Here is a 17,298-nt window from a genome sequence, read left to right on the forward strand (position 1 = left end):
TTGTGCACATGTACCCTAGAACTTAAAGTATAATCAAAAAACAAACAAACAAAAAAAAAGAAATTACAGTGGAAATTTTAAAATATCTTAAGACAAACGAAAGTGGAAGCACAATATACTAAAACATGTGGGATGCAGCAAAAGCAATTCTAAGAGGAAAGTTTATACCAATGAATGCCTACACCAAACAAGAAGATCCCAAATAAACAACTAAAACTTACGCCTCAAGGAAATAGAAAAAAAGAGCAAACTAAGCCAGTGAAGGAAAGAAATAGTAAAGATCAAAGCAGAAATAAGATACCTAGAGACTAGAAAAACAAAAGACCAACAAAGGTAAGGGTTGGTTTTTTGAAAAGATAAACAAAATAAACAAATCTTTACCTAGACTAAGATAAAAGGAAATGAAAGAGGAGATATTATAACTGATACCACAGAAATACAAAGGATCATATGAGACTATTATGAACAATTATATGCCAAAAAATTGAATAACCTAGAATAAATGAAAAAAACTAGACATATACAACCTTCTGAGACTGAATCATGAAGAAATAGAAAATATTTTTTAATTGCCAACTTGGCTCCAGGAACACTGGCTTCTGCCAAGCCCCAGAACACACCACCTGGGGCAGTCCTTGGATCCAGGGGCTTGCTCCTGGGAGGTTCCTCCCACTGTTCTTCCTGTGGCTGCTCCTCCTGCCTCTCACCTTTTCATAGAAGCCTTTCCAGAACACTGAATTAGAAGCAGTTCCTCTTTGTTTTTCTCCATTGTAGTCCCCTGCTGATTCCTTCCAGTACAAATCACATTGCATATTCTAGCTTATTATTCATAGGTTTGCTTTGTACTGGTCTCCCCCACCAGCAGGCACAGTTCTTTGAGGGCACCTATCATGTCTTTCTTATTCTCCAATGAGTCTTTGGTGTCTAGCACAGTGCCTGGTATATAATAATTGCTCAAGAATTATTTACTGACTGACTGGGCAAACATATGCAAAATTATAAAGAACCTAAAGGCCCAGCTGGCAGTCAAACAGTTAAATAGTCTGATGTATAAAGTGCCCAAACAATTGATCATGATCCAATCAAACCAGCTCTTTTGAAAGTGCTGTTTGCTTTCTCTGGATGGAATGCCTTTTTCCAATGTGTCCGTGTCAGAAACTCCTATTTAGCCCTCGAAGGTTCATCTCAGTTCTGTTTACTATAAGAGGCATTGCTAACTTCCCAGCCAGCATGAACACATTAAAGGAGGCCTTTGGCAACACTGGACCTCCCTCCAGTCTGTGGAATAAATAAATAAGTAAAAAGACTGGAATAAATCTATCAACAAAATGATTTTAAATTCAGAGCTGAAGTGGAAACCAAGAAAGGGAAATCCATACGTATTAGGAGCAAGAAAGAACCCAAGTCAAGGACAGTAAGAACGTGAGCTGTTGCAACAAGAGCCCAAGGCTTTATCAAGCCCGTATGTGTTAACAGCAACCCTGAAATCTAGTGTAGGCTCAAAGGGAATACAGTTTTAATGCCCATTTGGGGTTAGAAAACTTGTGATTGTGCAAGACTGGGAGTAGATTTGGCATAGCAGTGAACCAAAATGGATCCTAGAAAAATAGCCAAAATGCAGCCAAGAGATAAAGACAAGAAAAATATAAAAGACAGTTTAAGAGACATGAAGAATGAAATGGGAAGACCCAATATTTATGTAATGTAATAGGAGTTCCAGAAGAAAAGACCAGTGAGAATGGGGTGGAGACAACATTCAAAGAATCATAGCTGAGAACGTTCAAAAACTCTGAAAAATACAGATTCTCAGATTGCAATAGCAGGAGTGTGGGAAGGTTAAATAGACATCTATACCAAGATACATGGCAGGGAAACTGTAAAGTAACCAAAAGAAACAAAATCTTAAATAAGAAATCACCTATAAAGGAATGACAGACAAATAGCAGAACCTCATAGCAACAGCAGAGGCCAGAAGACCATGAAGAGCACCTTCGTGGTACTAAGAGGAGATAATTCTCAAACAAGAATTCTGTTCCCTGCTACATTTTCATTAAAGAGTAGGGCAAAATGAAGATATTTCTGAAAACAACGACTGAACTAAACACTCACAGGACCTTGTCAAAAGGATTACCAAAGGATACACCTCAGGAAACTGACTCCAGAAGAAAGGAGTGAGGTTTGTGAGGCAGTGATGAGCAAACAAACGGTAATCATGGGGAAACCTAAACAGGCATGAGTCAAAAAAACAACAGTCATGAACGCAGGTCCCATCAAAACCAGGCAGAAGCAAAGCCCACGTCAATGACAAAACGGAAGGTGAAGGTGCTTTTTCATTCAAGACAGTAGAAATACTGATTAACTTTAGACTTTATAAGTTTAGAACACAAGAAAATTCTAAGGAAAACCACTATAAGAATAGAAATAAGATATTTAAGTCTTAAAATGGTGGAAGGAAAAAAAAAAAAGAGTGATAAAGAAAACAAACAAACAAACAAAAAGAACGTTGGCCAGGCACAGTGGCTCACGCCTGTAATCCCAGCACTTTGGGAGGCTGAGGTGGGCAGATCACCTGAGGTCAGGAGTTTGAGACGAGCCTGGCCAACATGGCAAAACCCTGTCTCTACTGAAAATCAAAAATTAGCTGGGCATGGTGGTATATGCCTGTAATCCCAGCTACCCGGTACGCTGAGGCAGGAGAATCGCTTGAACCCAGGAGGCAGAGGCTGTGGTGAGCTGAGATCACGCCACTGCACTCCAGCTGGGTGACAGAGTGAGACTCTGTCTCAAAAAAAAGGAAAACTTAGCCAATACCAAACAAGAAAGACAAGGAATAAAGAAAAAAGAAGAAAGAGCAGGAGAAATAATAGTACAAAATAAGAGGTAGGGGGAAGAATCCAAACATATTAACCACAATAAATGAAAACAGACTAAACTTGACAGTTAAAAAAGCAAAGATGTTAATTTTGGAATTTTTAAAAAAATAGATATATGCTATTTAATAAGAAATGCCTAAATTATCACAATAAAAGAGTAAAAAGTTGGAAAAAGATATACCTGACAAATACTAATTAAAACTGTTATAATTCAATAGCAGATAAGATAGACCACAAAAGGCATTCATAGGCATAAAAGGGCTATGATATAATAGTAAAGGGAACAGTTGACCAGGAAGATATGACAAATCTGTACTTCCAGATATGTGTACCAGGAGAACGGTATATAATACAGCATTCATGATATTAGCACTTGAGTGTTCACTCTGCTATGGTTTCCAGTAACCTATTCCACTGGGAATTCAGGGTGAATGCAAAAAAGAGACTCAGAAATCCCTAGGTCCCTGGATAGAACAAGTTATAAGAACACCTCAGCCCTGGCCACCCTCAACCCCCAAAACACGCATTCTATGCACCCATCATATTCTTCATAGATATCACTCTGGCAAGTCTTTCTGGCTTGGGACAATTTGTTATTTATTTCTTCATTTTTTGAGACAGAGTCTCGCTCTGTCACCCAGGCTGGGGTGCAATGGTGTGATCTCAGCTCACTGCAACCTCCGCCTCCTGGGTTCAAGCGATTCTCCTGCCTCAGCCTCCCAAGTAGCTGGGATTATAGGTGCCCGCCACCATGCCTGGCTAATTTTTGTATATTTAGTAAAGATGGAGTTTCACCTTGTTGGCCAGGCTGGTCTTGAACTCCTGACCTCAGGTCATCTGCCTGCCTCGGCCTCCCAAAATGCTGGGATTACATGTATGAGCCACTGTGCCCAACCTTATTTCTTCATTTTTAGCATCTACCACCATGTCTGATACAGAAAGGCACTCAACAAATGTTAGCTGAATGACATTGTATGCATTCATTACAATTATAATTTTGAAGACTATGAAGCCAATATGAAAAATGTCTATAATATGCATTTCTATTTTAAAAAACACAATATAAAACTGTGATGCACTCTGATTTCAAATATGTAAAGATTATATTTGTGTGTGAATACAAAAATGGAAGAGAATGTGGAACAATGAAAATAGTAAATTTGTTAGGTAAGATGGATGGTGACTATCTGCTCTTAATTTTTATTATTGCTATTAAATTATTATTTGCATAATTTTGAAAATGAGATAAGAAGAAATGGTCGCATAAATTTTAGTGATCCAAGAAAGTAATTCCTGAAAAATGTCACCATGTGTAGACAGAACAAAAGAGCTGTTTTCTGAGCCATGGAAATATTTACTCCTAGGGCCAAACTTTGCTTTCACTCTAAAAGCCACAGTATTCATACATGGTGATTCTCTCCGGACATACAGGGAGCTGGCAAGGAAAGTGGGGTGCTGCGGGGAATGGATCCAGCTGCTGTAGCTTCATGCCACAGTTTCCATCCCCTTTTCTCATGCCTCTCCTTTCTAGGAAACCTGCAAGGCACCTATCAATTACCCAGAGTTTGACAGGACAATCTTTCCATTAGCTTCTACTCTACTTCCCCCCAGAAAAGGTTCTCTGTCTTACCTGGACAGAAAACCAGGTAAAGAGAATATTCCTAACCTAGATTGTGGTCTACATATACCATTTCAAATTGAATAGAACAGGGATCCTTGGAGAAATGGCTCATGCCAGGTCCCAGGCAAGGGATGTACAAGAAGAGCCTGGAACGTTTGTCATACAGGAAAGCAAGGAAGTTGTCAAAGACTATCCGGTCACATCAACAGGATGTTGGAACCAACATGAAAATGCTCCCACTGGCCAAGATGGAACAAATTGAGTATCAATATAACAGCTGTAATGAATTGAGACACAAATATGTTTAAAGTCATGAGTCCATAATCATTATTAAGAAAAAATAATTTAAAAAAAACCACTCATTGTTCACTTTTGGAGGATGCTAGGGAACCAGTTTATTATTTTGGAAAGTAGGAAATGCAGAGAAAGAGTCAAGGATATCTTGCCTTTCTTATACTAACTGTGTCTTGTTGTTACCAAATAGTTGGAGAGGGGAAGTTGTTATTACAGAAGTCCTCTAACTAGTAAGAGAAGAAGAAACGATAGACACAGAATGTCATCATTTTACAATCTCCAGTGAATGAATGGATCTAGGTATGATCAACAATGATTGATAAGATCACGAAAAGAGAGACAGTCTATATATGTTTGCCACCACCTATGAAGTACTTCCCCCCCACACACACACACACAATGAACATGGGTCTGTACATCTATATCTAACTATCAATTTAGGGTAGGGAGTTAGGGGAGGGAGACAGGGAACATGTTAAATGTCACTGTGGGTTACAAGCAGTCAAATCCAGATTGTAAGAAAGTCCCCATAACGAATAATCCAGATTACTTCTAAAATTAAAAACTGGAGAGGAGGGCTATAGTTCTAAAAAGAATTGTGATAAATCAACCAGTTGTAACTACAGACTTAATTTGGATCCTGACTTAAATAAATTTAAATTAGAAAACATGAGGCAAGCAGTTAGATTTGAACCTTGACTGGATATTTATTAATATGATTGATAACTCTATTAGATGTGAAAACTGTATTTTCACCTTGTTTCTACAAAGAGTTCTTATTTTTTAGAGAGAGAGGGAAATACGCTATCTGGTATTTATTTCAGAAATATCTGGGGTTGAAGAAAATGAGCAGGAATACAAATGAAATAATTGGCCAAGATTTGACCACTGTTGAAGCTGGGTAGTGGGTACATTCATGGATTCACTATATTATTCTCTTTACTTCTGTATACGTTTTAAATTTTCAGTAATAAAAAGTCTAAAACATTAATAAAAAATAAACGAAGCTGTGCCTTATTCTTACGGTTGACGTTTGGGGAAAAAATGTCAAGGAAACAATGAGACTCTTACCTTTTCATTAACTGGATAAAAATTCTTCTTGGTATTTGGTATATAAAGGTGTCCAGGACAATCTTTAGATAATTAAAAGACACGTAGCCACCTTTACAGGGGTCCCCTGCACTGAGGGCCTTTTCAATCTTTTCATAGGACTTTGAAAGCTGTAATAAATTGAAATTAGAGTGTGGCATTCATAAATATCAACTTCATGGAGCTATTCAACCATTTTATTTTTACCAAAAACCTCTTCACATTTTTCTCTCCAAAAACTGATCAAAAAGGTTACTATGGCATGTACTGAACTTCAAATGTTTAATTGATGAGCTCACTACAAAACAGTATTCCCAGTCACAGCTACTCAAGTGACAAGGCAGACATGTTTCCCAGGGAAAAACAGCACATAGAAGAGCTCCACCTCAAATTTCAGAGCTAAAAATACTTGCTGGATCTGCCGGTTTGATACATCTTCCTTAATATCCTTTCAAGCTTTTCCCTACTGTGAGCCCACGCTATGCTTCTCCTGATTAAGTCAGGCCAATCAAACAAAAAAGCTGGTAATATTTTATTAAAAATACAAGTAGCTTTTACAGTAAGGAAAATTATTCATATAAGGACTGCATAAACAGAATATACATTGGACATTTCTTTAATCATTCTTATTTTAAATGAGGAATTACAAAGAACCTGGGTGAACAAGCTTGCTTATGGGGCTTCTAAAATGCAGTAACGTGGGTTAACCACTGATTTTTATATGACTCATAAAAATACTGTCAAGATTGGTTTTATTTCCAAAGGTTTTCCTGCTGTTTATTATTGAGTAATAACAATACTCTCCAGTATCTTCAACCATCCCACTTTGTCTGAATTCAATTTTTTTCCTGCTAACTGGGATAAGAAGATAAACAAAATCACCAACAACTTGGTACAAAAGGTTACTTTCTTAAAGAGCTGCTGCAACACGGAAATGTATGTACAAGGATCTCGATCCACTAAAGGAATAAGCAGCAGAATCACTAAATGTTCCTTAGTGTGTATAGGAATATTGGTATCTAAAGGGAAACATCTTTAATAAAAACATTGAGAGATCTAAGTTTATTAGAAAGGACCTAAGCTTCTTAGAAAGTTGCATAACATTCACCCAAAGTGCAGCTAACTTTGTCCATCTCTCTTTCAGGGAGGTGGGCTGCATCTGACACAATGCCTGGGGGAAGACTTGCAGAGAGAAGCAAGAGGCAAGAGCCTGGCGTGGAGCGGGGGCTCAGTGCTGTTACTGGATTGATAAAACCCATTTTTAATGTCTTAATGACATTTGGTTTTCCATACTTTTTTTTTCTTCAGGAGAGTGTTTCTGCGATGATCAAGAGCTTTTAGAAAAAGGGTAAGGTATGAAACCGAAATACTGTCTTTGTGACAAATACAACTTTTTAGAAATTTTCATTGTTACTGTTTATATAGAAAGCACAAGCCTTTGTTTAAAAAATGCAAGCAATTCAGCAAAGTATAAAGAAGGAAATAAAAATACCTGGTAGTCTCACCTTCACATACCATCATATTCTTGATGGAAAAGCCAAGGGTACATCCAATTTCCATCTTCATGTTTAGTTTTTACAAATGTTTCCTTGATCTTAAATCTAAATGAGGTCCCTATTGTTATTCTCTCTCATAACACCCTGGTCTTTTTCATCATTCCACTAAAAAAAATTGTATTCATGACTTTTTACTAGTTTAATAACTCTCTCCCTGATACAAGGTAATGTGATCTCTATACAAGCAGAGATCGTATCTGTTTTGTTCAAAAATAATTATCTAGAATGAAGCACATTATTGGCATGTGGTTGGCACTCAATAAATATTTATTAAAAGTGGATATATTTTTATCAAAAAGTTATAAAAAGTTATAAAATATAAAAAGCTGTTCAACACATTAGTAAAAAGTGAAATAAACAAAAATTATAGCTGAGATAGCATTTCATCTGCATCAGACTGGCAGAAATGTACAAGCTTAGCAGTATCAAGTGCTGAGGGAACGTGGAACGGCAGGAGTGCTCACGTGCTTGTGGTGGGAGTGTAAATCAATATAGTGGCAAGCAATAGGCTACCATACATTGAGCCTGAGGGGCGTGTTCTCTACAACCCAGCTCACAACTCCACTCCTAGGTGTAATTCCCAGAGAAGCCTTGGCACCTGTGGACCAGAACCTAAGCTTACGACCACTTATGGTGGCACTGTTTGGATTGGCATACAACAGGAAGCAATCCAAATATCCATCCATAGGGAGAATGTATAACTTATAAAATATTTAGATAAGGGAAACTGTACAGCAGTGAAAATGATAACACGGCTATACCCATAATATGAGTGAATCTCATCCTGAGTACAAACAGGATGAAAATAAATGGTTTTGCAACTATGCCAACATACGACGGGAAAAAGAAAGAAGGGTCAGGCAAAGACAAAGAACCCAGAACGGAAGAAGGCAGAATATGAAAGAATATGAACACATCCCCTGCAAAAATTTCATGTCACAAAAAGCAACTAAATTAGAAAATCAATTAATTAAAAGAAAATCTTGAAAATGATAAAATAACTTTTTAGAAATTTTCATTGAGAAGAGAAGGAATATTTCTAAGCTAAGAAAATAGAAAACAAAAATAGCACCATTACAGGAACTAATAAATTAGACACAGCAAGAATAAGAGGCAAGGATGAGATTTAAATTAGTATTAAAGGAGTGCCGTGGAAGAATCTCAATGAAGCAGAGGAAAGGGACAAAAGAATTAAATCAACTTGAGAGAAGATGACAGCTATCAAGGAGAGGCAGAGATGATCCAATATAAGGATAACAGGGACTACTGTGGAAGGAAGGAAGAAGGAGGAAGGGAGAGAGAGGAGATGATTTTAGTCCTATGGCACAGTATCCATTGCTTGCCACCACATTGATTTTCCTGAAACAAAGGAAGAACTGAATCTGTACATCACACTGTGTTCCAGGAAACTCTGTCAAAATGCTCCACGCCAAGATATAGCTCTGTTTTGCTTTGTAAATTTCAAGGATCAAGGAAAAAAAAAAAAAGCTTCAGGAATCCAGGTGAAAAAAGAAACCACCTACAAGGGGGAAAGAAATCTGGTTGACCCCAGGTTATTTTCACAGCAACAACCAATGCTGGAAGACAATGGAAAAAATATTTACAACATTACAAGGAAAAGAAAGCATGATGGAAGGATTATAGCCACCCAACTTGCTGTTCAAGTATAAAAGCAAAAGGCACATAGTTTCAACTATGAAAAAAACAAAGGGAATAAGGCACCCATGGGCCCTTCTTAAGGAAATTACTTGACAATGAAATCCAGCCAACCAAAAAATAAATCAAAATAAAGGACTCTGTGATAAACTGTGATCAGTGCTGCACTGTCGTGATGCACATTAAATTCATGCAAATATCAAACAAAGTCAAAACAACAGGGGGAATGATGGCAACGGAACAGAATATAAATATTATAAACTCAGCTAAGGACAAACTATAAAGAGCAAAAATGGTGGGGTGAGAGGGAGGCGTAGGAAGAAACCAGGGCCCGTCACTTCGAGTTTCATAGCAGAACGCCAGCCTCTACGGTCTGAAATGGAAACATCCTTCAAAAACATAGTTTCTCCAGCTCTTCATAGCTTTTTAAATCTCTTTTCTCGCCTCAAAGTCCCTTTGGGGACCTCATATGTCTTGTGGGAAAGAAATGTTCACCCACAGTTCAGAAGTGTCTCCGCTTTCCCTTGAGGACAGGGTTGCAGGGTTAAGGGCAGGGACTGGATATGCCTGCACTGTGTGGGCTGTTTACACTCAGCCCCAGGACTCAGCTGGACTCATTTAACCTATTCGTGCCACAGTGTCCTCAGCTGGGATGATCACAGTGCACTCGCTGCTCATGGGGCTCCTGTGAAGACTGAACAGACCACCAGGAAAGCACAGGCAACATCCCAGAAAAGAGTTAATTATGATGGTGACGGTCACATTTCCTTTTCTTCTGGGAAATTTAAATTAAATACGTTTTATTTTTAAAAAGGAGTATGATCCTCTTCTTATAAAATTATTTCTATCTATGTCTCCACCTACCCACCGATGCAGCCGTCCTTCCACACACGAATAAAGAGAGGTCCAGAATTATGTTCACCAAATGTTGCCTTTGATTCTTTCTGGGTGGTGGATTGTGAATAGTTTATTACTTTCTTCTTTGTACTTTTTAGAATTGCTTACATTTTTTTTTGCAATGGTCATGTTTTTATGAAAACAAGAAAGTCATTAACAACAACTAGAGAAAACAAATTTAACCAAATTACCCACAGATATGACAGTGCTCACTTCTCCAACAATCTTATCGACACTGGCCTTGTGAGTTCTTCCTGCATTGACATCCATCTACTGAACATTTATATTAATAATATGTAAAAGTTTTATGAATGTTGGGAATTATTCATCTGTCATTTATGTTGCACATATTGTGCCAAGTTTATCATATGTTTATACAAAGTTTTGCTGTATAAAGGATTTTTCATTTTTCTGAAGTTAAATTTTATCAGTCTTTTTCTTTAAGGCTTTTGGGCTTTACTTCATGCTTATAAGAGATTCTAAATTTCAAGATTAACAAATGTTTACCCGCATTACTTAAATTTAAATCGTTGATGAGGATAGTATTTATTTTTGGTGAAGAGTGGAAGGTTATAAGATTCATTCCCCAAAATGGCTGGATAGCAAATTATCTCAGTAATAATTACCAAATAAGCCTCTCTCACTACACTTTATTGAAATGCTTCACATCACAGGCTAAGTTCACATATAAAGAGTGGTTCATTAGCCAACTATCCTTGTAAATCCATTTGAATGTCCATCGCTGCACCAATGCCATATTGTCTTAATTATTATGCCTTAATAAAATAATTTATATGTGTAGAATAAGTTCTCTATTATAATTTTTCAAAAGAAAAAATATATATCCTAATATAGGAACAACGGGCATTAATACTAAATCTTCCAATCCAAGAATCAGAAAAGACTTCTTCACTTATTCATGTTTTCCTTTACGTTACTCTATAAAGTTGCACGATTTCTTTATATGTCTTATTAGAGTTAGTATGTGAGTAGCACAAAGGATGTACTTAAAAATTAATTTCACATCACCATCACTATTATCAATCATCAATGTATTGCTGTTATTGGGAGGTAGGAGGGGTCTCAGTATTGGGGGAGACATAGGTAGGATCGAAACAAATTTTAGAAATAATGTGTAAACCTAATAGTTTTCCATATTGTCTACTTTGCTGTGTTTACTCTGTAGGTAACTGTGGCTTAGGAAAACATCTTACTTCTAGACAAAAGTTCCTCTCAATTTCATCCAAGGAGTAGTTTCTCCAGGTATCTTCAGATGATGCCGAACTGAGCAAACGCTCCTTTTTGGAATTTTTGGCTTGTTGATTCTCCAATGAGACCTCTATTGAAACAAAATAGCTTTAGCTTATCAACACTGTGAAAGGTTAAACATTTAAATATTGTTACATTTTAATCATTACCTGTTTGGTAAAAAAGTAAGGCTTGAATAAACCAAGAAAATGATGAACCATCTGATTAATGGTGTTGAAATAACTGGCTAAACATTTTGGAAAAAATGAAAGTAATCATCTACTCACTATCTTACTCTAGGATAAACACTAGATAGAGTGAAATGTACACTAAATAGAATAATAAAACCATAAAAATAGAAGAAAATTAAGATGACTGTTATATACTACATAATCTCTGTGTGAGAAAGCCTTGCCAAGGAAAACACTAAAGCCAGAATTTATTTAAATAAAGGATAAGTCTGACAACATAAATACTTTATTTTTGTTTGGTTAAAAAAGAAGCCACAAGTTAACGTGAAAAAATAATGAGCGGAGAAGAACTATTGTTAATATCCATAAGAAATACAGGTTAATTTTCATAATATGAGTGGCTGTTATGAATCAATAAAATAAACATCCAATAGAACAGTAGACTAAGGTTATAGACAGATAATTCACATAAAAAGAATTTTAAAGCATCCAATAAATATATGGACTACTCAAGCTCATTGATAATTTTTAAAGTCTAATTAAAACAAGTTAACTTTTTTTTCTACTTGTCAAATAGGCAAGGAGTAAAGGGAATAATAAGAACCAGTTCTGGCTTGTGTATAAAAACCTGGTACTTGAATGTGCTTAAATCCTTTTCTAGAGCTTTGTACTCATAGAATAATAGGGCCACTCACCGAATTCACAGGGATAAGGATATTTTCTGCACTTTTCTTTATAAGAGAAAAAAATGAAACAATCTAAATGCCCATTCATAGAAGATGAATTTTATAAATGAATGGTTCATCAAGCCTATGAAATACCACACAGACTTTAAAAACAAAGATACATGTCTAAATTAACAGATGTGGGAAATGTTCTTTGCTATATATTGCCTCATGATTTTAAAGGAATAATTAGCATAATTTCATTTTAACACTTATGTTGTATATCTTTCTATCCATCCATCCATCCATCCATCCATGTAAGCATCAGAAACAAAATCTGAGAGGATACTACGTGAAAAAGAATACAGTGCTAGGATTCAGGTAGTAGAATTATATGGGATTGTTATTTAGTGTTTTTGTTTTCTGGCTTTTTTGAAACAACCATGTATTATTTTTATAACAAAAGAGAATGAAATAAATCTAAAATATAGCCATTTTCTTTCTCAAAGTTGACTGCAAAGAATCACAAACGGTTTCCCAGATTTATTTCCTAAAATGTCTGCAAATACGCTTCAGCCAAATTAAGCACACTTAATTCAGCTGCAGTTAACAAACTGCCAGTCATCTGGAATTCCATTTCCTAGCTCCAAAAAAGAGAAAGGAGAGACAAAAAAGATCCCTCTATACAATAAAAGACAAAGCTGGTCTTTAGAACTTGGTCATGGCCAGGCATAGTGGCTAATGCCTGTAATCTCAGCACTTTGGGAGGCCAAGCCCGGCAGATCACCTGAGGTCAGGAGTTTGAGACCAACCTGGCCAACATGGTGAAACCCCGTTTCTACTGAAAACACAAAAATGAGCTGGGCATAGCGGCACACTCCTATAGTCCCAGCTACTCGAGAGGCTGAGTCAGGAGGACTGCTTGAACCTGGAAGGCGGAGGTTGCAGTGAGCTGAGATCATGCCACTGCACTCTAGCCTGGTGACAGAGAGAGGCTCCATCTCAAATAATAGCAATAATAATAATAATTTAATAACAACAAATTTGGTCTTGGTCTGGAATTCTACAGCCACAGTGGGCTTGGGCATTTGAAACCTGGGGTCTCAGGACATTCGAGCTGCGAGGGTCCTCGCTGAAAGATGAGGAAGCCGTGTCACAGAAGCGGGACCTGAAGTGGTCCAGCACACAGAGGCCTCCAGCCCCTCTTGGACACATCCTGTTCTCAGTCCACCTGTAACGCTGGTGCTCTCATGGCACATCTCAGGAAGCCCAAGGGTGGAGAAGGGGTTAGGGTATGAGGCCTGCCCTGGGGAGCTCCCGGCCCGTAGGTCTGTGCACATGCCCTGTGGCTGCTCTCACAGGCTGACAGCACTGAGTGACAGCACTCAGTACGGTGTATTCAGTGACGCCTCTCTCACCACAATTCTACCAGCTTTCATTCTCCAAGGCAGCTTGATAATTCCTGCAACCTTCTGATTTTCTCAAAATTTCCTCTGAAGGATGATGCTACCTGATGTGAAACTGGGTAGAGAAGCAATCCAAAGCTTACAGTGGTTTACGTTCACTGCAGGCGAAAGGAAATCTGCTCCCCAGCATCTTTCTTCACGTGCCCAAATAGGTGGTGCTTTTCATAAGCAAGATAGTGGTGGCTTATTGAGAACACAAATGGAACCAAAACAGAAGTTCGCAAAATTAATAGAGTACATTGTTCCATATTTAGAAAAGCCAGAGATAAAAGGTTTCTGCAAATATATGAACTAGCGACTCTCTTATAGAGGTGAAAACAGCATCAAACCTCTAACCAGCTCTTGGTAATTTGTTCTTATATAACATATTTTCCCCAAAAAAATTTGCTGACTGGCTCTGCCACTTACTAGCTATGCAGTGGTGTGCTTTTGTTTCCTTATTTGCAAGAAGAGATAGAAAACAGTACCTTTGTCATGGAATTGCTACCTGGATTAGATGAGCTGATAGAGGTACATGCCTGGCACTTGGTAGATATTCAGTATGTATTAGCTACGTATTGATTCATAACACTGTTTCAATGATAGGAGTCATGGAGCAGTATCAATCAGAGTCAGAAAACTCAGAACTTGGATGACAGAAATCAGGAGCATATTACAAAAAACATGTCAGGTATAAAACGTTGTATTATTAACTAATAGTCACCATGAAATTTGCTAAGAGAATAGATGTTAAGTGTTCTCACCACACACAAAAAAAGGTATCCATGTGAGGTGATGGAGGTGTTAACTAATTTATTATAATAAACATTTCACAACGCCTATGAACATCAAATCATCACATTGTATATCTTAAATATATACAATGTTAACTCGTCAATTATATCTCAATAAAGCTGAAAAAAAATCATTTCAGAAATGAAGATTAGGCTGGGATGAAGGAAAGGAAAGGAAAAAGGAAAGGAAAGGAGACTAAGCTAGGCACAGTGGCTTACACATGTAATCCCAGCACTTTGAGAGACCGAGGCAGGAAGCCAGGAGTTCAAGACCAGCATGGGCAACAAAGCAGAACCTGTCTCTACAAAAGATTTAAAAAAAAAATAGCCAGGCACAGTAGCATGTACCTGTGGTCCAAGCTACTAGGGAGGCTGAGGCAGGAGAACTGCTTGAGCCCAGGAGTTCAAAGCTGCAGTGAGCTATGATCATACCATTGTACTCCAGCCTGGGTGACAGAGCAAGACCTTGTCTCTAAAAATAAAATAAAGTAAGAAATGAAGACTAAACTAAAAGAAACACAAGAGCAAATAAACACAATAGAAGGTGAAATAAAAGTTATATCATGGAAGGAAACAAAGAAGGGAGAGAGGGAGGAAAAGAGAGAGGAAGGGAGGGAGGAAGAAAGTAAGAAAAAAGGGAGGAAGAAGGACTTGTGAGGAAGTTATGGTATAGAAGAGAAGAGAGGGGGGGAAAAGATCCTATCTCTTGGATGGGGGATCCAAAAGATCCAATACACATGATATGAATCACTGAGAAGAAAACCAAACAATGGAATGGACAAAATACTAAAAATCACAATTCAGGAAATTAAAGAGGAAGTCCTAGCCAGAGGAATCAGGCAAGAGAAAGAAAGAAAAGGCACCCACATAGGATAAAAAGAAGTCAAACTATCTCTCTTTGCTGACAATATGATTCTATATCTGGAAAACCCTAAAGACTCTGCCAAAAGTCTACTAGAACTGATAAATCATTTTAGCAAGGTATCAGTACACAAAATCAATGTACAAAAATCAGTCGCATTTCTATACATCAATAATGTCCAGACTGAGAGTCAAATCAAGAATACAATCCCATGTACAATAGCCACAAAGAAAATAAAATACCTGAGAATACAGCTAACCAAAGAGGTGAAAGATCTCTACAAGGAGAAGTACAAAACACTGCTGAAAGACATTAGGGATGACACAAATAAGTGGAAAAATATTCTATGCTTATGGATTGAAAGAATCAGTATCATTAAAATGGCCATACTGCCCAAAGCAATTAACAGATTCCATGCAATTCCAATCTAGCTACCAACGTCACTCTTCAAGAATTAGAAAAAGCTATCCTAAAATTCATATGGAACAACAAACAAAACAAAACAAAACAAAACCCAAAGCTCAAATAGCCAAAGCAATCCTAAGCAAAAAGAACAAAGCTGAAGGCATCACTCTACCCAACTTCAAACTACACTATAAGACTATAGAAACCAAAACAGCATGATACTGGTACAAAAATAGGCACATAGGCAAACGGAACAGAATAGGAAATTCTGAAATAAAGTCACCCACTTAAAACATCTGATCTTTGACAAGGCAGACAAAAATAAACAATGGAGAAAGTTCTCCCTATTAAATAAATAGTACTGGGATAACAGGCTATCCAGATGCAGAAGAATGAATCTGGACCCTTACCTTTCACCATACATAAAAATTAACTCAAGATGGATGAAAGAATTAAAGGGAAGACCTCAAACTATAAAAATCTAGAAGAAAAACTGGGAAATACCCTTCTCAACATCAACCCTGGCAAAGAATTTTTGGCTAAGTCCCCAAAAGCAATTGCAACAAAAATAAAAATTGATAAGCAGGACCTTCTTAAACTAAAGAACTTTTCTGCACAGCAAAAGAAACTTATCAATAAACAGACAACCTACAGAATGGGAGAAAATATTTGAAAAGTATGCATCTGACAAAGTCCTAATATCTAAAATCTATAAGGAATTTAAACACAATATCAACAAGCAGAAAACAAATAGCCCCATTGAAAAATGGGCAGAGGACATGAACAGACACTTCTCAAAAGAAGAAGACATGCACATGGCAAACAAACATATGAAAAAATGCTTATAATCACTAATCATCAGAGAAATGCAAATTGAAGCCACAATGAGATACCATCTTACACCAATCAGATTGGCTATTATTAAAAAGTCAAAAAGGTGGGGCGTGGTGGCTCACGCCTGTAATCTCAGCACTTTGGGAGGCCGAGGTGGGCAGATCATGAGGTCAAGAGATTGAGACCATCCTGGTCAACATGGTGAAACCCCATCTCTACTTAAAAAAAAAAAAAAAAAAACTAAAATTAGCTAGGCGTGGTGGCGTGCACCTATAGTCCCAGCTACTTGGGAGGATAAGGCAGGAGAATCACTTGAACCCGGGAGGCAGAGGTTGCAGTGAGCCGGGATCGCGCCACTGCACTCCAGCCTGACAAGACTCTGTCTCAAAAAAAAAAAAAAAAAAAAAAGTCAAAAAACAACAGATGCTGGCAAGGCTGCAGAGAAAAGGGAACACTTAGGCATTGTTGGTGGAAATGTAAATCAGTTCAGCTACTGTGGAAAGCAGTTTGGACATTTCTCAAAGAATTTAAAACAAAGCTACTATTCAACCCAGCAATCCAATTACTGGGCATATATATCTAGTGGAAGATAGATTATTATGCCAACAAGACACATGCACTCATATGTTCATTGTTCATTCACCAGAGCAAAGACATGGAATCAACATAGGCGCCCATCAGTGGTGGATTGGATAAAGAAAATGTAATATGGATATACCACAGAATACTACACAGCCATAAAAAAGAATAAAACCATGTCCTTTGCAGCAACATGCATGGAGTTGAAGGCCACAATTCTAAGCGAACTAACACATGAACAGAAAACTAAACACTGCGTGTTCTCACTTATAAGTGGGAGCTAAACATT

The 17,298-nt window shown here is 37.4% G+C and overlaps 1 protein-coding gene across 3 annotated transcripts in view; it reads right to left on the minus strand.

Moving 5' to 3' along the window:
- Positions 1-17,298, minus strand: part of EFCAB6 (EF-hand calcium binding domain 6) — a 324,265-nt gene that overhangs the window by 195,821 nt on the left and 111,146 nt on the right. For all 3 annotated transcript variants that reach the window (XM_011984010.1, XM_011984009.1, XM_011984011.1), the window contains 2 exons: positions 11,201-11,325; positions 5,860-6,008 (listed from right to left, as the gene is read on the minus strand). In XM_011984010.1, coding sequence (XP_011839400.1) covers positions 5,860-6,008; positions 11,201-11,325 — 274 coding nt within the window. The remainder of the gene's footprint in view (positions 1-5,859; positions 6,009-11,200; positions 11,326-17,298) is intronic.

The sequence above is a fragment of the Mandrillus leucophaeus genome, unplaced genomic scaffold (genome assembly GCF_000951045.1).
Source record: "Mandrillus leucophaeus isolate KB7577 unplaced genomic scaffold, Mleu.le_1.0 Scaffold26, whole genome shotgun sequence".
NCBI lineage: Eukaryota > Metazoa > Chordata > Mammalia > Primates > Cercopithecidae > Mandrillus > Mandrillus leucophaeus.